The sequence below is a fragment of the Clarias gariepinus genome, chromosome 19 (genome assembly GCF_024256425.1).
Source record: "Clarias gariepinus isolate MV-2021 ecotype Netherlands chromosome 19, CGAR_prim_01v2, whole genome shotgun sequence".
Lineage (NCBI taxonomy): Eukaryota > Metazoa > Chordata > Actinopteri > Siluriformes > Clariidae > Clarias > Clarias gariepinus.
The window spans coordinates 1,023,216-1,044,579 of record NC_071118.1 but is presented as its reverse complement, the minus strand read 5'-3'; the positions used below and the strand labels follow the sequence as shown (position 1 = coordinate 1,044,579).

The 21,364-nt window shown below is 37.7% G+C and overlaps 1 protein-coding gene across 2 annotated transcripts; it reads left to right on the top strand.

Moving 5' to 3' along the window:
* Window positions 1–413: 413 nt before the first annotated feature.
* On the top strand, window positions 414–4,529 carry adrb2b (adrenoceptor beta 2, surface b). 2 transcript variants are annotated; one of them, XM_053477781.1, is made up of 2 exons: window positions 414–674; window positions 1,276–4,529. In XM_053477781.1, exon 2 carries the CDS (start codon window positions 1,279–1,281, stop codon window positions 2,458–2,460), a length of 1,182 nt encoding a protein of 393 aa, XP_053333756.1. In that variant the 5' UTR covers window positions 414–674; window positions 1,276–1,278; the 3' UTR covers window positions 2,461–4,529. The 2 variants fall into 2 exon arrangements, with proteins under 2 accessions (XP_053333756.1, XP_053333757.1); XM_053477782.1 differs by having other exon boundaries at window positions 1,251–4,529.
* The last annotated feature ends 16,835 nt before the right edge of the window (window positions 4,530–21,364 follow it).

Sequence of the window (21,364 nt, the reverse complement as noted above, 5' to 3'; positions counted from 1 at the left end):
ATTCCATAATCACACCCAAATACAAATTAAATGAAGTTGGCCCTACTCCTTCCCTTTATTGTTTACGTAGTACGATTTGAGTATATCACGTTGATCTCTACGTGTAAGGCCATAAAGCAAAGACAACAACTAAGGAGATAACTGACTAATTATCTCTAAACAATAAAACTAATAGTAAAATAATAAATATCTGCAGGTGTATATATATATATATAGTAGGTGTGTGTTTTTTGTTGCTGTTTTTTTCCTTTGTTTTAATTAGAAAAGGAAAGTAGTGTAACCCCTTTATAAACAGTTATCTGGAGTGTTCGAGGAAATGCAGCTTCTGGTTGGCTGGTTGAGGTGTGAGGTCACCAGCTGCTATAAGGCTCTCAGTGTGTGTCAGAGGCACATTCAGTCACCGAGATCTCATGTGCTCGAATGCTGTAAGTGCTTTGAGAGAGAGAGAGAGAGAGAGAGAGAGAGAGAGGGAGGAAGGAAGACAGACAGACAGAAAAGGAAAGTACAAAGAGGAAGGACAGACGACCCATTAAACACGCAATTGTTGAAGAGCTCGTCTTGAGAACAACATAAACACTCCCGGAAAGGAATCTCTGTCAGGACTTTAAACAGACTATTTTATGGGTTCGAGAATCAACAGGAGCGTGACTGGACGACTGCGAGGACCTCTTTAGGTGAGTTCAGGCTTCAGATTGTTATCCAGATTGGTATATTTGTGCAAACAGTTTATTATGATTTAGTTCTGATAGCTGACTGAGTTGGTTTGCACGATCTGCTGCTCATATCCCAACAACTTCATTTTAAAAATGTTCAGCGCAATGTTAAAGAATGAGTGCGACAATGATTAGTCAGGTGTATTGATTAGAGAACATACTTTAGATATAGTCCTATGAAGATTGCAAAACTTTATCGGTTTGGAAAAGTAAATGACATTGCATGTTCAGCCAAGACACCTTACGCTGATGAGATTTTACTTCCCTTTTCATTTCATGCAACCAAAGAAACCAAAAAAAAACTTTATCTTCTCTGTTTAACTATTTTTAAAGCCGCACTTAACAATTCTAACCTCATTTGTTTTTTAACAAGGCTTTTTTTAACAACTTTCTTTTGCATTTGGTGCTTAGTACATTCATTATCATTATTAGTAGTAGTAGTAGTAGTATTTCATTTACCTATAAAAGTTTTAAGCTTTTTTTCTTTAAGTAAATTATTTCGTTTACAATTTAAATTTCTTTGCCTTGCCTTCTTAGACACTGTCTCTCTTTCATTCTGTAGATCATGGCGGAAGTTCCTACGCTCCACTGCAACAATACTACATCTCTGAACGCTACTAAGGATGCTCAGCCGTACAATGAAGCAGAGACGGTGATCCTGGGCATCATAATCGGACTTCTGGTCCTGATTATCGTCTTTGGGAACGTTCTGGTCATTACTGCGATCGCACGCTTCCAGCGTCTCCAGACCGTCACCAATTGCTTCATCAGCTCGCTGGCGTGTGCAGACTTGATCATGGGGCTTCTTGTTGTACCCTTTGGCGCTTGTGATATCCTCCTCGACAAGTGGTACTTTGGGAACTTCTTCTGCATATTCTGGCTGTCGACAGACGTCCTGTGCGTAACAGCGAGCATCGAGACTCTGTGCGTCATAGCCCTGGACCGCTACATGGCGATCATGTGGCCACTGCGATACCAATCGCTGCTGACCAAGCGCCGGGCCCGCTGGGTAGTGCTGGCTGTGTGGGCAGTCGCCGCGCTCATATCCTTCCTGCCCCTCCACATGGAGTGGTGGGTGTCAGATGAAGATGAGAGCGCACGGTGCTGTCTGAACAACCCATACTGCTGTGAATTCAACATCAACAGAAGCTACGCGTGGACCTCATCCATCATCTCCTTCTACATCCCGCTCGTCATCATGATATTCGTCTACAGCCGGGTCTACCTGGAAGCTCGGCGGCAGCTCCGAAACATCTATCGCACCGAAGGTCACATTCGGCCGCAGAACTTTGGCGGACAGGACGGGAACGAGGTACGGAACCGCAGGATCAAGTTCTGTCTCAAAGACCACAAAGCCTTGAAGACTCTCGGGATCATCATGGGCATCTTCACGCTCTGCTGGCTGCCGTTCTTCATCCTCAACGTGGCCACGGTGGAGATGAGCACGAATTACCCCGATTGGCTGTACAAAACCTTGAACTGGATCGGCTACGCCAACTCAGCCTTCAACCCCATGATCTACTGCAGGAGTCCCGAGTTCAGGCGAGCCTTTAAAGAAATCCTGTGCAAGACGAGGCCTCAGTGTCCTTCTTCGGTGAACAAATCAGGATATATGTACAGCGGACAGATGCCAAAGCAGGCGCCCTTTTCAGACTGCGGATCGTTAGAGCTGGGTACTTGCTCTTTGGCGGCAAGTTCCTCCAACACGAACGGAAATTGTAACAGAAACCTGACAACCATGATTTAGCTATTTATTGCATTCACAACATGATTTCTTGACTCTCATTTTCCCTTGCCATGCATTTCTCTGTAACGTCCGAATCAACTGGTGAGTGAACAAATGGAATATGATACATACGGCGTACATGCACGACCTTTGCTCCGAATATGTTGTTCTAGTCAAAACCAGCAACCAAAACCTTTTCCGTGAAATGAAATGATTCGGTACACAGACAGACACAGCGGGCGAAAAAAAGTGACGTTTAGAATGTCTATTTTTATTATCACAGCCTGGACACGTATACATAAGCTACCTCATGACGCTCTGGCACATGTCTTCACCATAACCACTTCCAGAAGGAGCTCCGGAATATCAGCGCGTATCATCTTCTTAAAGTATGAAGTCTGGATTTGGTTTAGATTCTTGTACACTACACTACGTTGTTAAATGAGTGTAGCTGATCTGAGACCAGCAACCTTATCATTATTATTATTATTATTATTATTATTATTATTATTTGTTTTGTTTTAAGATAGGCTTGTTACATTCCATAGAAAATCTACGCTCATGTTTTAAACCCAGGGACGTCTTTATTTTTTTTCTTTTTCTTTTTTTTTATTTCTGCAATTCCTTGTCTGAAGGCGAAGGAAATCTGAGCTGCTGATGAGACGCAACAGGTGGAGTTCTCTGGCTTCGTGTGCTATAACCAGCTGCTGTTATGAAAAGGAAAAGAATGAAATAAAGCTCCCAGCCTATCTAGTTCAACCTTCCCCCTGTTAACATTTTAGCTTGATCCCATTCAGCCGTAAGGGACAGATTTAATAACCGATCGGTAATACCATTAAAAAAAAAAAAAGTATCCATTTGCTTTGATGGACTCGGACGAGGACAGAACGTCGTGTCAATACCGCTGACACGACTTGATTATTTTTCCGTAATAATTAACCAGATCATTTGTGTTTGAATGCTTGATTGCACTTCATGCAAGAAGGCTCAGTACCAGGCTCCCATATCGCATTAATCCTTTCAGAACATGTACAGTGTGTTACCGTTTCTATTAACGCCTGTGTCCGTGTGCAATGTTTACAGAGATTCTTAAGCAAACTGTCCAAAAGGACAGCCAGGAAAAAAAGGCAACGAAAAAGAAAAAAAATCTCCTGATAGGGAGTGTCATTTTTGGTTTATAAACCTTCGCTCCTCGTGTTTACAGTGTTAGTGAGGGAATTTAGTCAAAACCCAGGAGGGTCTGGTTCTTCTACAGGATGGTGCGCTGGTCAGACTCGTTGTTATACCAGGATCATCCTTAGAATATGAGCGCAGATGTGTTTTTTGACATGACCAGAGCTTTCTTTCTTCTAGTTGTGTGTATGTGTGTGTGTGTGTGTGTGTGTGTGTGTGTGTGGTAAGGGGCAAGCTCGCTGCTACAGGTTGTCTGATTAAATGTGCACATATTTATGAGACGTGGTTAAATGGGATGTTCAGCTATGGGCTTGACGTCGTTATGTAGCATAAAGCACAATAAAAGGTACTGTATTTATGAGGCTCTGGAGTACATGAAGCATGTTTCAAACATAAAAAAAAAAAAAACTAAACGGATTGCACATTGTATATAGAGTGTATATATAGCTGTCTAATCAGCAGAGGAATAATTTATGGACGTGCACGTGACCTTATATAATGCTACAGACATTACATATCATATCATATCAGACAGACCTGCTCTGTGTCATTCCACATAAAAATGCTCTTAACATTTACAAAACTGCACTGATGCTCCTAATGCTACCCGACTGTGTGTATGTGTGTGTGTATTTTTTTTTTCTTGTATGTATGTATGTATGTATGTATGTATGAGCCGATGGCAAATGTGAAGAATTAAATGTGTTTGTTTTTAACTCAGAGCCTGAGACAATTGAGTCGTTATAAATAAGAAGTCTTTCCACCATCTAGTGGTCACAAGCTCACACTGGGTCTTAGATATTTTATATATATATATATATATACTGTATGGTGGAGCTACAGTACAGCAGGTGAATAGTGTATGGGTATCAAAATGCTTTATTGTTCATTATAATTACAAAAAAGAAGTCAATCTTTGCCGAAATATTAGTACTGTCAGCCAAAACACAGTATTGGTGCACAGTATTATTTATTTATGTGTGTTACATATAATACAGAAAATGTGCGTGGCCAAGGAAGCTACTTCTGAGGTTTATGCAACATGGAAGTGACCAATCTTCCTTCCTCATTATTCATATTTCTTTATGAGTATTGATTCTAAAATTGGTACAAGCTTCTAGAAGCGTATGACCCATAAAAATTGTGGCTTAAATTGAAGCATTTCATGCACAATTAAAGATTTTTCCCTCCCAAAAAATCTGTAGTGTCTGTAACCATGTCAGATTCATGTTGCGATGTTTTAATAATTTAACATTTTGTAATTTTACACTTTTTCAGGTTTATGTCTTTTCATGTGAAATCTAAATCGGCCAAGTTTCATCTGAATGACACTTAAGATCATGATTTTAATTCAAAAAAGTTACGGACACTACATGAAAGGGCATGAAATTGTATTTAGCAAATGTGTTTCTTTTTATCTGATAAAAAATGTCTATGTATATTTACAAAAAAAAAGGATGTCTCTGGAGCTAAGAAGCATTAATTATTATAAAAAATGGTGCTATTTGATTTTATCTGAAACTTAATTTTTTTTTACCTACTGTAGGTGAGACAGTTTTTAGCGCCAATACCATGTTTTGGCCGTGTGTATCCAACTTTTACTGAATGTCCTGTGGTCACTGTGAAGGGAATGTGGCAATACTGGAAATCTATGCTGTGGGTTTTAATGATAAAAGTAAAAAAATGTTGTGTATGTTGATGATCTGAAGTCAGGGGTTTCCACCTGCCGTCCTGTAAGGCGCGTGTCCAGCACAGTTTGTAATTCATCAACACCTAAACACATCCACTGAACCTGGAGATTAACAGATTAGTAGAATCAACAGTAGAATCACCAAACTGTGCTCGACTGCGTCCCTCCAGGATTGGGTTCGAAGATCCCTGATCTAAACAATCATCCAGTTGTCTATTAAGTAAAGCAAAATTACTATTAATAACGAATAGCATTAAGAGAAAAGTTTTTCTAAATATTAAAATAGAATGCATTCCCTTTACATAATAAAGCTTTAATTTATATGAATACATGTGCAGAAAAAGTGAAAAAAAAAACATTTATGTAAACCGAAACAATTTGTAGCAATTTATGTTGAATTTTAAAGTTTATAATTCAACAGTTAGTTCCGACCGAGTAATCTAATTGTACGAAAGCCTTTCCGCAAGTGGTGATAATACCAATGAGAATTTTAACTATACGTATCACGGCGTCACAGATGTTCTAACAATCATTAATGACACTAACTGTGTGTCTCAGCGTGGGTGAGAGTAGGTCTGTACGGTCCGCAGTACTGAGGAGAGAGCAGCTGTCTGACTAAACACTTTCAGTAAGAACACACATCTGATAACGTTATGGCGTCTTAAACAACACGCCGTCTCTGCACTCATCACTTCTAAGTCGTCCTGAATCACCTCTGAACCGTCTGTATTCAACTCCAGATGTGGATGGATCTGTGTGGGCAGAGCCAAAATAACTGGTTAAAACAACTTATAATCTGTTGATAATAAGTAAACTGAAGTGAACGTCAAGTATACAGTGAAACCTCAGATTACGAGTAACGCGGTTTGCGAGTGTGTTCCGCAAGACAAGCAAAGATTTTTAATAAATTTTGACTTGAAAAACAAACAAGTCTTGGTTTACCAGTACTGAGTATCATGTATTATGCATACGCTTATAGTTTTGACAATGTATTTTCTCTCTCTTGCGCTGCGGAATTGTGGGTAATCGTCTCCCCTGCTGGGTCTTAGTGCCCGTCTCTTAATGTTATAATCAACATCCGTGCTCGTGTGTACTGTTTACTATAACACTGTGACCACGTGTGTGCATAAATTTTATTTTGTGTCTGTTTCTTATAACACGTGTGTGCGCGCGTGTAAAGCAAAAGAAAGTCTCTTTGGAGAGGTTAAAGATCCGTTTTCTTTCTCTCTGTCGTTATGTGTGTGTGTGCGCGCGTAATTTGACACCGGCCCCTTCACACACACACTTTCGCTGTTACCCCATTCCCCCCACCCCCTCTTGGCTTCAGACACACACACACACACACACTTACTGCTGTACACAGAAACATTGCTCTTTTGCAATTCTTTTTAAAGGTAAAGTGGTAAATTTTTATTTGTTTGTTTTACTTTACAGCAGTGATTCCGTTAGTATGCACTCACGCGAGTGTCATTAGCGATGTTCCTTGCAAATTTTTCCGCAAAACTTTCCGTTAATGTGTGTGTGTGTGTTTCTGTGAAATTTAATTAAGAGAGAAGAAAGGTTTACTGTGTAAAATGAGAAGGGGGAGGCTGATTCCTCATCTTATTTCACACACAAACACACAAACACACACACAGCGCCTGCACGCTTAAACCCGAATTTTATTTTCGTTTGTTGTTGTTTTTTTCTTTCTTTCTTTTAAAGGTGCGGATTAATTTGTTTTATTTTTACTTTATATTTTGTATCATTTATTTTTATGTATTTATTTTTTGGGCTGTGGAACTAATAATTTGAGTTTCTATTATTTCTTATGGGAAAATCTGCTTTGGTTTACGAGTATTTTGGAATATGAGCCCGCTTCCGGAACAAATTATGCTCATAACCAGAGGTTCCACTGTATTCCTCACGTATACTTTATGAAGTAAACGGGCTAAATAATTTAGTTTATGAAGGTATACGCCCTTGGTAAACTACTAGTACTAAATATGAGGAATATATAAATATGTTCATATAGGTGAACTGGACCTTTAACTGCACTTTAAGTAGACATGAAGTTAAAGAAACTTGACAAGACCTAATCAGGATTTAGAACTTTTTTTTTTTTTTGTAGAAATAAAAAATTTTAAACTAATATTCTACAGACACCAAAATATAATAACTTAAATCAACATTGCAGGTCAAAACAAAAATGTGACAAACCCACAGTGTGAGCACAGTGTTGATCTGGGACGGTTGAGATTAGAACTTGTGTCATGCAGCCTCTCACTAATCAGTGAACCCAGGCTGCTCACTACCAGGCTGTAAGTTACCTCTCGACAATTTCTGCTTTAAATCCAACCAACCGTTCAACTAAATGAAAACAAAAATGATCTTATTTGATGATCACATGACTGCTTTGTATTGGTTTGCTCAGTGTGTCAGAAGTCCCGTGTTGTAAATGTTGACATCACTGCCTTGAGGAAATACACCACACTGTGGTTCTTCTCTTAACGATAGACTTGTGCTTAGTGCATTACAGTATCATAAATCCACCATCAAACACTTCAAACACATGACTGTGTACAAAATAAACACACACACACACACACTGTAGAAACCAAATATAATTATGCACATCATAACAAATGCAAATAAATCTATTTCGCCGGCTGCACACACCCAAGATGGAACAAGTCCGCTTGGAGAAATATAAAATATATAAAATAGGCAAATGTTAAATCTCAATTAAATCTCTTTCACTGTTTCAGCAGTGTATAAACGTAGGGAAATTACAACATGTACAGTAAAAGTGTCGATCAATATCTATTTAAATAGTCCAAAAAATTAATAAATGTAACAAAACACATCAAGAAATGACAAATATTATTAATGTGTGATATAATTTTATTTTATTGTAAGAATACATTATTTATGACCCCCAATAAACTGACATCCATTAATAAAGATTCAAACTAATGTACAGTTAATATCCTGTGCATGAATGATTACACTCTGTCAGGAGGAAGCAGCATTCAAAGTGTTACACTGGAATAAAACAGGGAAAACTAATGAAAGCAAACAACATTAACTTTGCATGCATATGTGTATTTGTGTGTGTGTGTGTGTGTGTGCACACGCGCACTGGTGCATTAAATAGTTTTTATTGGTTTTTTTTTGTAGTTTAGTTTAAAAAGTAAAACTGTCATATATTCTGGATTAATTATATATTAATTACAATATTTCAAGTATTTTCTGTTGTAATTTTTAATATTACATATCATAAAAAAACAGTATCTGAAAATATTAGAATATTCCCTAAAATTAATCAAGAAAGGATTTACAATACAGAAATGTTCCCATTCTGATACTTATGTTCATTTCTACACTCAGTACTTGGTCAGGGCTTCTTTCGCATTAATTACTGCACCAATGCTGAGACATTATTGATAAAACCAGGTTGCTTTGATGTACTGTTGGGTCGGGTGTTTTTCATCTTCCTCTTAGATTAGCAATAGCCCAGAGATTCTTTATGGGGTTCAGGGGTCATGCTGGAAAATGAAAACATCATCTCCATAAAGCTTTTCAGCAGACCGAAGCATAAAGCTCTCTAAAATATCCTGATAGACGCTGCATAGACTTTGGACTCGATAAAAACACAGTGTAAAAACACCAGCAGATGACATGTCACACCAAGTCATCATCACTGCGTGAACTTCACACTGGACTTCAAGCTTGCATTCTGCTCCTCTCCTTTGTTCCTCCAGACTTTGGTTTGATTTCCAAATGAAATGCAGAATTTACTTAACCCAGGGATTCCTGAAGACATCTGCGTGTGGTGGCTCTTGATGCACTAACTCCAGGATCACGACACTCATTATGAAGCTCTCCAAAGTTCTTAATTCGTTTTACTTGAGAATCTTCTTAAGGCTGCAGTCATCTCTGTTCTTCGTGCATCTTTTCCTGCCACACATTTCCCTTCTACTCAACGGTGCAACGATACAGCTCTCTTCGAACAGCCAGGTCCTTCAGTGATGACCTTCTGTGGCTTATGATTCCTGTGGGTGTTAATGATCATCTTCTGGATAACTGGATAAAAGTCAGCGTAAGGTGTAATTATTAAAAATTAAAACAAAAAAGAATTGAAATATTTAAATTTACATGTAATGAATCTAGAATATATGAGAGTTTCACTTTTACAATTCAATTATAAAAAAAAAAACACTTTTCCACAATATTCAAATGTTTTGAGATTAACTTGTATTTGGTTATGGCTTATGATATCAGTCGGTATGAATGAAGTCTTTTACAACACTTCCAACCGTATGTTTATCCGTTTCTATGTGGGTTAATAACACTGAGTACATAAAAGATCAGGTTCAGCTCCACCCGTGTATTATTTACTCTGAAATATTCCAGCCCAAACTACAAGACAAGGTTTTTTGAACTTTATGTACAAGGCAAGCACACATAATTATACTTAAGTATAGAACAAAGTTTACTTAAAGGTTTAAGCCAAGTGTACTTAAGTATATTTTTGTATCTTTATATCTTTGATAATTACATATTCAGTAATCTGAAAGCATACTTACTTATTTTTAGTTTAATGGGAGTATACAATTAGTACACTTGAGTAAACGTCTTTTTATAAAGGGCAAGCCTAACCTTTTCCCTCTCTTATATACACTGTATTATATTTATTATGAAGGAAACAGGATGTCCTCAGAGGTTCTCGAATCTGATCCGATCTGATCTGATGACTCACTGGCTTTTTATTGCTTTCTTCTGCTTTCCTTAAAGCAACCGCTTCCCTAATGCAGCTTTCTAAAGCTATTCATTTTATTCCACATATTTAATTTCAGATGTTTTATCCAAAACACACGCTACCTGGCCAAAAGGATACTTGCCATGATTGCCATGCATATGTGCATAGATATTGGCGCATTACGAGCATTAAGATGCTCGTGTAGAGTGTTAAGATGCTCTATAAGAACATTAGTGACACTGTTCATCCGGTTCATCCCAAAGGTAATGGTTTAAGCAAAACTACAGACCTGCTACTACTACTACTGTCATGTTAAGATACACACACACACACACACACACATGTACAGTCCATCCGGAAAGTATTCACAGCGCACCATGACATTTTTTCACAGCCTTATTCTATAATGGGTTAATTTTTTCTTTTTCAGAATTCTACACACAACACCCCATAATGACAACATGAAAATCATTTACTTGAGATTTTTGCAAATTTATTAAAACATCCTGTTTCCCCTGAGCAAAAAAGAAAAATTTCTGCCGCTTTAAAGTTTCCAATGAGCACAGTGGCCTCCATCATCCGTAAGTGGAAGAAGTTCGAAACCACCAGGACTCGTCCTAGAGCTGGCCGGTCATCTAAACTGAGTGATGGGGGAGAAGGGCCAGAGGTAGAGTGGCCAGAGAGTCTCATCACACCTGAGAATTTTGTTTCTCATGGTCTGAGAGTCCTTCATGTGCCATGTGCCTTTTACTAAGGAGTGGCTTCTGTCTGGCCCTCTACCATATAGGCCTGATTGGTTGATTGCTGCAGAGATGGTTGTCCTTCTGGAAGGTTCTTCTCTCTTCACAGAGGACCTCTGGAGCTCTGACAGAGTGACCATCAGGTTCTTGGTCACCTCCCTGACTAAGGCCCTTCTCCCAGATCACTCAGTTTAGATGGCCGGCCAGCTCTAGTTAAACTTCTTCCACTTACGGATGATGGAGGCCACTGTGCTCATTGGGACCTTCAAAACAGCAGAAATTTTTCTCTGGATGCACTGTACTGTATATATATATATATAAAGCCTACTAAAGATAGATTTTACCGCTTGCTTCTAACTGATCTGTTTAGACCTTGTCCTCCCGAAATATTCCACGGCTTGTCCTTCAGAGTAGAATGTTTAGTCTGAACTTCTGAAGCCTGTAGCCTCATTTGCTAGCTTGTTTGCTTCCCACACAAGGAGCCTTAGCATCCCCAGATGTGGGAGAACCATGTTTCATGTAGCTGTTGTTATATTGTGCGGTGAATTTTGTTGTCTCATTGTCTTTAGTGCCCATGTGGTGTGTTTTAGCAGCTTCTGTGAAAAAAGGTTTGTTACTAATTTATTTGTTTCATAACTTTCTCATTCATTAGCCTCTCATTAGCCAGCTAGCTCATCACTGCAGACCTTTGACCCAGAGACGATGGATGCAAGCTATTGGAAATTGTTTTATTCAACATTTTATTTGTGAAATGTGTGCTGTAATGTTAATAATTCCAGGATAAACAAAATAACACAACACAATCCAGTCGGCCTACATTTAATGCTCCCTATAGCTTTTTGCCGCCTGGTTCGACCCGACCCACAGCCCACGGGTTGGAAAAAAAACACTCAATAAATATGTAATAAACATGATTAATCCGTAGCTCAGAGAGAGGCAGTGGAGTAGCAATAGTCTCCTTAGGAATGTTGTAACAAGCGCAAAAGTGACAGAAACACTCGGTCCATGAGTGTCTCTGAGCTGTTAATGAGATGACCAGTGTGTGAGAGGTCATAAAGGCATGAGGGAAAAAGGGTCCAGACGGCCTTCAGGGAGAAACGCTTCCTTTAATCTGCAGGATCTGGATTTAATGCTGCAACACAGTCTCGTGATTTTCTCTGGGAGCTATGAAAAAACATTCAGGCGTTCAAGTGAAAGTGGGACTTCATTTAAGGCATAAAAAAGCGGTTGCCATTTACAGAAGACTTCAAGCACAGGACGGAAATGAGACTTAGTAAAACATTTGAGCGGTGTAAACGTTTTATCTCGTTGATCCCGGCAGAGATGGCTCGGAGCTCACTGCAGTCGTTCACGTGACCATTCAGCAAGTAGAGTCTCGCACCACATTACACCACATGCACATTATTATTATTACTTGCACTTTATTATAGCCGCATCTCGCCCGTACAGTCTGACCTCTCTCCAAGTCATTTCCACATGTTTGGAAAAGCTGTTAAAGGAGTTCCTGGGAGGCCGGTGTTACAGACATGGAGCAGGCATGGCAGGATCGTGGCTTCGGCATACTGAGAAAACTTTTCACCTTGACGGTGTCCAAGCACTAGTGAAACACTGGGATAAGTGCATTAGTGTAGCAGAGGATTATATAGAGAAGTAAAGAGTGTTTACTGCACTATTAAAAGTCCCGCTTTGACTTGAACACCCCTTATATGTTTGTTTCTCTAATGAACAAATTTGTAAACCGAATGACCCCCCTCTATGCGGGGTTGCGGCCGCTAGTTTGGGAACCCCAGCTGCATGCTATCTATACACGGTCAGTCCCCTCTCTGAAAGATTTCCTTACTAATTAGTTTGACTAAAAAAATATATTTTTATTCACCACCTTATTCCTGTGAGTCTAAAAGCAGACCAGAGTCACCCACTGGGCATGAGAACAGGTGGAATTTTACTTAGATGGAATCTTAATCCATGACAGGGCATTACAAATATGCACACACACACACACACACACACAGACTGGCATTCAGGGGCAATTATTTTGGAGACTAGAGTAAAACCGGATAACCAGAAACAACATGCAGGACATGTCTATGGACAGGCAGTGATACAATCTGCTGCGCTCAGCATCCCACGCCACAAAAACAAGATTTGCATAAATGTGTATTTATGCTCTCCCACAGACTTTATGTACAAGTGATTATCTAATAACAGATAACAGCACGCTCTGTTCTTTACTCTGTGCAAGGGGAACTTCACAGGTACACCACATAAAGATCTTAAAGACAAGAGACAAACAAAACTGTTATGTCTAAAAATAAAATAGAAAAGAAAAACCAAGACTTGATAAACTTGATAAAATTTCTGGTGAATGAAGGCATAAAACTGGTGATTGACATTCACAGACTAGCTGGAGTAAAAGATTAGAATGGTGAGAATGTCGTCCCGGCCGACTTGGCTCGGAGCCCACTGCAGTCGTTCCCGTGAACATTCAGCCAGTGGAACGTCTGATCCTTGAAAATCGACAGATAACTTGCAGAAGAGACGCGTCTGTCTGTGGGAACTGTACACCCGATCATTCACCAACACCACAATGTTGGAGTCCTGACCGCGCTCCAGGACGTTTCCACATATTTGGAAAAGACATTAAAGGAGTTCCTGGGAGGCCGGCGTTTCAGAGATGAAAAAAACTAAAATAATAATAATAATAATAATAATAATAATAAATTTGCATGTATGTTGTTTATCTTTTTTTATGTCCAAGTAATTGAATTGTGTAGTATAATTTATGTACTACTTCCTGCATCTGTTTAGAGTGTCTGGAAAGCTCTGTCTAGGTTATGAGGGGACAGTTTTGGAGGTACAGAAAAAAATAATATAATTATATAAAGATTAAGACACATTAAGTTTTGTTCAATTTTTTTTTAACCATCAATACTGAACGACACTTAAAAAATTTTGAACACCCATTCTTTTGTCTTTTTTTTTTTTTTTATGATAATGATCTTTTCTGTGCTTCCATTGTCCTGTTAATGCTGGTGACATTCTGAAGACGTTCCACTGTGACAGAGGCAAAGTTTAATATGTGACAATGAACTTAAATAAAATGTTGACACAGACGGAAAGATACAGTATGTGATGGAGAGACATCACGATCCACCCTGCGGAGTGTCTGACCAGTGCAGAAACGCTATGAAGAAATGCCTACTTGTGTTTTTTCATAAGTTAAAAAAGGAAAATTCACATTCATCATGCTTCTAATCTGCACTGATCTAACTCATAAATAATTCTTTGTTTATCTGCAAAAAACAAGCACAAGAAGTCTCAGCTTCCGATAAAAATCTAGAAGAATGGCACACAAAGGGAACGAGGAAGGGAACGAGGAAAATTAGCTAAAAGAAATCATGAAAGATGACGTCATCTGAACCGCAAACAATGGTCGTTCAAGTCAAAGCGGGTGTTCGATCGTACGTCTTTCCTTTATCCTTATTCTTTAACTGTTTAAATACGAGGGGCGTTCGAGTCAAACTGGAACTGTACACCGATACTGCTGATAAATCTGCTTCCAAAAATTGTAATGAGAAATGATCAACTATGTTTTTCTCACAACTTGAGAAAGAAAGGCCACGTGAAGACAGTGTACCGAGTTCAGGTCAATAACCACAGTAAGTCTCTCAAATCCACAAGATTATTGTATTTTACTTCATCCATCAACCTGGACATTTACAGGAACCTGTCGCAGAATTGTACTGTAAAAAAAAAAAACCTCTATTATTGTAAAGCATTATATTCGCATGTCTAGTCCTTTCATGCATATTAACATTTAAACATAAATGCAGTCCAAATCTCTTGGGAACGTAATTGGTAATTGTTACATTAAAAAAAATTGCTATGGTATTGTTTTTTTTATTATTATTAAATTTTTTTGTAAGTTCAGAAATTATATTTTCTCAAATATAACATTTTTGTTCTGAACATTACATACTGTATTTTAAACCTGAATGATTAAAAAATTATTTGTAGTTTGGACATTCTTAAGTTTGCTCTTCTCTTTGTTTTAGGTAAACTGGAGATTTATTTACTGAAATATTTAGGTATTTTGAGAATCAAACTTCATGTTCGTGGGTTGAATGGGAATTCTTTTTCTATATATATATATATTGCAAATTTTTAAGAAATGGGCTAGACTGTCTAGAAATAGAAAATAATAACTTTTTAAAATTTATACAATTCATAGACCGACCAGTAGATGGGTACATTTCAAAAAACAAGATGGTTAAATTTCTTTGTAATAAATAATAAAACTGTATTTTGTGAATTTTCCGATGCCCTCAGCAAGAGCGCGACCCCAGGTGGGACGAAGGTGCTTTTCTCTCACGTCCGTAACTCTCCTTCCTTTATGAAGTTTGTGTACAACTCTGGAATTTAAAGGTTTTGGCTCGACTTCACAGCTCCGCTCCGTCCTCCGGTTCTTTAAACAAACTCCTGCGTGTGTCTTAACAACGTCTGGTACGCAAAGGACCAAACTCTAGAGTCGAGCATCCAGCTTTACGGTCTGTGATGCCCTCGAGTCTGAGTTGTCTTACGCACTAAGGAGTGAGTGATGGTTTGAACGTAATGGAGGATGATTTTATACCGTTTATAAATTCCAACCGGACTGATATCTTATCAGCATAAATGTTTAGCATACAAGGTTTATCTGTGTCATAAAAAAAATTATATTGCAGCTCATAATATAATAACACAAGTAATCCAAAAGTCTTCACTGTAGACGAGTTTCGAGTATCAGAATCTAAACAGATCAAAATAATTCAGCAAATCAAACCCAGCAGGAAACTAACAAATGCTATGCATTCCATAGCTGACAAATTGGATGCATGTGTGTGTTTGTGTGTGTGTGTGTGTGTGTGTGTGTGTGTGTTACTTGTCTAAAGTGAACAAGAACCAGGTACCCACTGTCTGGGCTGTTATTAATTTTTGTTATGTTGGTTGCCGAGCCAAACTAGTATCCAAATATTCGCTCATGTCTGACCTCTTGACCTTTTGTTTTAACACGTGCAGCTTACGGTAACGTGCCTGTGTCTGGGCCTGTAACGCTGTACTTTTCCTGGACGTTCATCTGTTCACTTTAAATGGAAGAATGCGACTCGCCGCAGTGTTTCTATTTACGTCAAAATGATTCTTATCTGCTTAACCACACGGGGGTTTCACCAAACATCCTGATTAATATACAGTTCTTTTTCTGTCAAAATTAAAATAAAACATAAATTTAAAATAATTCATTTACATTTGCAACTTGTATTTGCAACTTTAGGCTCAAAATTCTAATTTTATTTACATTGCACTTTAATGTAGTACTGTTGAGCTTTAAGAGAATCTTTATTTAAATTAAAATGTAATTCCTATATTTAATTCTTATGTTGCTTTTGGTTATGCATTTATATTATATAATAATAATATATTGGTGTCAAAATGACCATTTGAATGTTATTGGTCTTATTTGTGTCTGTACAGACTAGCAATGTGTTTTTTGGGTTTTTTTTCATTTTGAGACTCATCACCTGAAAGCAAGGAGACAACAGCGCCTTCCTGCATTATTTTTATTTTTATTTTTTTATACATGGTGGCTGCAGAGCTGACTGGTGTGATGACGTGGAGGTGGATGAGAGTGCATTTACTTATGATCAATGTGAAGTTTCTGCTTTGTCTCGCATTGACACCAATGTTGGTACCAAAGTAGCCACAACCGCACCAACCATGTATCTGAAAAAAAATCATAAAGAATTAATCAGATAACAAGTTCACTTCAATTGAGCTGTAGATGGGTAATTTTATATCTTCATAAAAATGTTTTGTTTGTGGTCTACATGCATGTGAAAACAAAACGATAACCATGAAACTATCAGCGCTCTGTTTTAAAGTGTTCGTACTGAATTATAAATTATTCACTTATTAGTATATTTACATTTAGGGCACAATTTCTGTTTAAGTAAAGTATGTAAGAAAAGTAACAAAAATAAACCAGTAAACATTAGTATAATTATGTAAAACATGTTAAATAAAATTAAATACATTTACAATTGTTGTAAAAAAGGCATTACATAAGGGTTTGTTGCGAGCAAACAATCCGATTAAACAATGCGATAACAGACAGTAACAGCACTGTGATGTGTAACTCTGTGTATGAGTGGGCGTGTCCCAGGTGTTGTCCAGTGGTTAATGACACTAACTGTGTGTCTCAGCGTGGGTGAGAGTAGGTCTGTACGGTCCGCAGTACTGAGGAGAGAGCAGCTGTCTGACTAAACCCACATTCACACCCAGTCACAGAAGCACTTTCAGTAAGAACACACATCTGATAACGTTATGGCGTCTTAAACAACACGCCGTCTCTGCACTAATCACTTCTAAGTCCTTCTGAATCGCCTCTGACCCGACCGTGTCGTTCTGTTCACGGCTAAGCTACAAAGCTAACTAGCTTCTAACACAAGACTGAATCCCAAATCCCTCTCTAACCCCTGATCAAGGGCACTACTTGGTGTGTGGAACAAGGGGGGATGTACACCCTACATAGTGCGCTTTCCATTTAACGCTATTTAGGATTTTACTCCAGAACCCGGAAGTTAAGAAATTCGATATTCTGAAGTGGAATAAGTAGAAATATAAAGTAAATGTCATAATCTTGCGATTAGTTAGTTCCACGAGGCGCTGAAGGATACGTGTGGGTGGAGCAAAATAACTGTTTAAATAAACAAACAATTCATCTGCTGATAATAAATGGTGTTTGTGGACTGTTGTATAAAAGCAATATCGCACTCGAGGTTGTGCTGTTGTACTGAATATCAGCACACCTGAGTGATGATGATATTGCTTAGTTATATCAGTATGTAAAATCTACAAGAAGACATAATATTATTTTGGAGTGTACATGAAAATATTCGTTCTGTTTTACAAGCTGATCACGTCCATAGTCGTCATCTTCAACAGAAGCAAACAGATGAAGGAAACATCGCTCACCTTTCAAAAATAACGAATGCAGCGGCCTGATGAAACATGATCACATTTATTCTTATTACTGTACGGCTGCCGGGGTTAATTTATTTTATGATGGAAACTTACAACAGAATTTATAATCTAAATAGAACAAAGAGAGAGAGAGAGAGAGAGAGAGAGAGAGCACGGTCCTAGATCACTCAGACGTCTGAGAGCTGTGATGAGGATGAAGTTTGTCTTGCAATTGAATTAGCTAAATGAAGTAAGACTAGAGACTGAGAAAGAGACCCACAGGCGGTGTTCAGACCTCATGAAACATGGAATTCATCACCTCAGTTACTCTCAGCTCGCTCTGGGTGGGTTAAGTAAGTTCTTAAATTCCTCTTTTCAATTCTATTCAAGCTTTTCTAACATGCAAGCCTTTCTAATTCTGTTTAAGCTTTTCTTAGCGTCTCAGCATAAACGTGTCCGCAAACTTCCTCCTTAACTTTTCCGAAATAAAAAACCCATAAATCTGCACCCTGTGTGTCGTTCGCTGTGTGTATGGCCTCATAAATGATTATGCAGTGATAATTATAATAAGCTATTAAATAATTATTATATTTTAATAATAATAATAATAACTCAAAATATTAATAACCCAAAATATTAATAATTAAAAATAGTACACTGATCAAGACAGAGATAAGACACACCTAGTCATTTTACTTGTCAAGTGTCTTTCTGAATCCTTATAAATGTTTTTTTATCGCTTGACTTTCACTACTTGAAAATATTTTTTAAAATATAAACTAACAAACAGATAAATAAATTAATGAAAGAAAGAAAGAAATAGTACCCTATGAGATAAAAAATCATGAAAGAATAAATTACAATCATGTGAAAATGAACGAGTCATGTAAAATTAAATCTTTTATGAGTAGAGAATATGAAAAAATATCATCATAAATTATTTTAAAATAAATTATTACAATTAAACACAATGAAATTACGATTTGTATACAACCTCAAGTTCTCCTTGTGTACCGAAAGAGGTATAGAAAAAAGTAACATAAAAAAGGAAAAAGTATAAAATGTCGAAAGAATATACTGTAAGTGTGCAAAAAAATCTTGTATGGGAAAATTATAATATGGAGTCCTTAAAGAGATGTGTTTAAAAAAAACACAACACCCTTTAGGGGTCCCTTCAGAAACTTTTCATCAAATAATTATAGTTTTTGTTTGTTTGTTTATTGATTGATTGATTGATTTTACTGATGTCCCTTTACGGCCTCTGTAACATAATAAGTGGAGAGAAAAATCAATAGTAAAAGCCCTAAATTAATTCTAGCACATCTGAGATGTGGAAGTGACTGGAGAGACCCAGAGCAGTGATTGTACAAGTCGGTAAAGATGGTAAAGAATTACACTTTGGGTCTCAGGCGGGTTCTCTGGTCTGATGAGACTGAAAAGAGCTGGGCATGAAGAGTTTAATTTAGCAGAATGCCAAACTCCTGAGGGGAAAAGCATGGTGTTGGTAGCATTGTGTCCACCAGTAAGGACTGGTTAGGTTTGAAGGAAGCCCTCATGGTCCCAGATTGAAGGTTCTGGAGACGCTAATCCTGAGCATCCAGGCAAAGAAATGGCTCAGTCTATGTCAAGAGTTATGGGCATTACCCACAGTACGGGGTAGGGGTGAGTCAGTGGTTAGGACTATGGGTTACCAATTTGCCCCTGGTGGTCTCTGGAGCAAGGCTCTTTACCCTCCCTGATCCAAGTTTCCTGTTTTATGTCTGACTCTGTGCTCTGTAAAAGTTTCATTAGCTGTAATGTATGTGTGACTGTAGCAAGACCTCAATTTTGACCTGAATTTGAGACTTTGGATCTGTCTCTAATAGCCACCAACATCAATATCCAGATGTGCTGATAAATGCAGGGCGTATCACTTTAATGTTGCATTTATTATAAATATTTATCATCCTCTGATTGCAGAAAATTCCATTGCATTTCAGTTTCTATAAACATGGAAAAGATCTGGAGAGCGAATGATGTAATGACACAATATCTCTGCTGCACGACAGAGACGCTTCAGTGATGCTCTAAATCCCTGATACAGTCAGTATATCTAATCTAACTGGGATTTATGTTTCAAGAAAGGATTAGGAAGGTTTAAACTGTTCGACTTTATCTTGCTGCTGTGATTTTGCGAGTCTCCAGCGCTTCCTCTGAGGCTTTTATTCCTGTGTAAATCACAGAAATGCATCCGATTGCTTTCCAATGAGCTGTGAAGAAAATGAAAGGCACGTCCAATGATGCAGCAGACAAATCAGACACTTCAACACCTGTCCTCATGTACCTCCAGTCCACTTGGAGCACTTATTGGAAATGACAGCACTTTTCATCCAATAGCCTGTTCTTCAAATTGGGGCTGTTAAGACTGAAATGGGTTATTAGAGGAAAAAAAAAATGAAAAGAAAAAAAGCCAGATTGTTCTTTCAGGAATGTTCCTAGAGCAGTAATAGCCAGCGTTTATGGCAGTTTATCAGAGATGGGTGTGTCTATTGAACGCAGGCCGGCTGATATGGTGAGATCTTAGAAATAAATCCATATGTTCAGCATTACAGCAACAATACATCATTACCGCTGTAAAATGTTCTTCTATCCAAGCAGCCATTAGAGAGATCTTCATCAATTCACTGTGCACTCATTCATCCCTGAACTTTTCTCTTTTGCTTGGTCATGTATTGAAAGGTCTTAAGATGCCAAGGCGCGATGTGATTACTGACAAATTGCTCAGGGCTGTTTATTTTAATTATTTTATTTATTTATTTATTTATTTATTTTATAAAGCACTGCCTGTGGTGTTAAAGCGATGTGTAATCCATATTCTAAAGGATGAATAGCCTGAGGAACGAATCCAAAAAATAACTAAAGATATACCCATGTTAAGATAAATAATTTCTTTGCTGTTATGATGAAATCCCCCAGCTATATCATAATGAAAAATATACAAATCTGATTATATAATAACATTAATAAATATCTAAACTGATCCGCTTACATCATGGATATACAAGTCCAATGTTTATGATGGTCAATATCACTTCAAAGTGCCTTTGAGATTTCAGAATTTCCAAAAAGAAAATCTTAAATTTTGCATTTAACATCATATTTAATTTATTACGCCGACTTGGGCTGTTAGAAATGCATTGTGGTCAAGCTTCAGCACTTTTTATTAATAAACTGCATGCAGGCAATGTACAGTACAAGCAAATGTCCATTCTGTCATGGACAAAATGCGTAAAGAAGAGTAAATACATTTTAATCATATAGTGAATACAAAATGTACATTTTCACAAAGTTCCTGTATATCATCCTCTTCTTAACAAAATCTAAAGACATCCAAAGCTTGGAAACATCAAAAACAACCACAATATGATGAAAACAAAAACCAGGTAACTTAACTGTAAATACTTAATGTGCTTACAGCCTTTGTTTTAACCTGCATTGAAGAAAAAAAAAATAATGGTGGTGATGTCACTGAATACATCAGCCAGTTTCTCAAAGGGGAACTCCACCCAAATGACAAGGTGGACATATAGGAAATGTTTATTATTA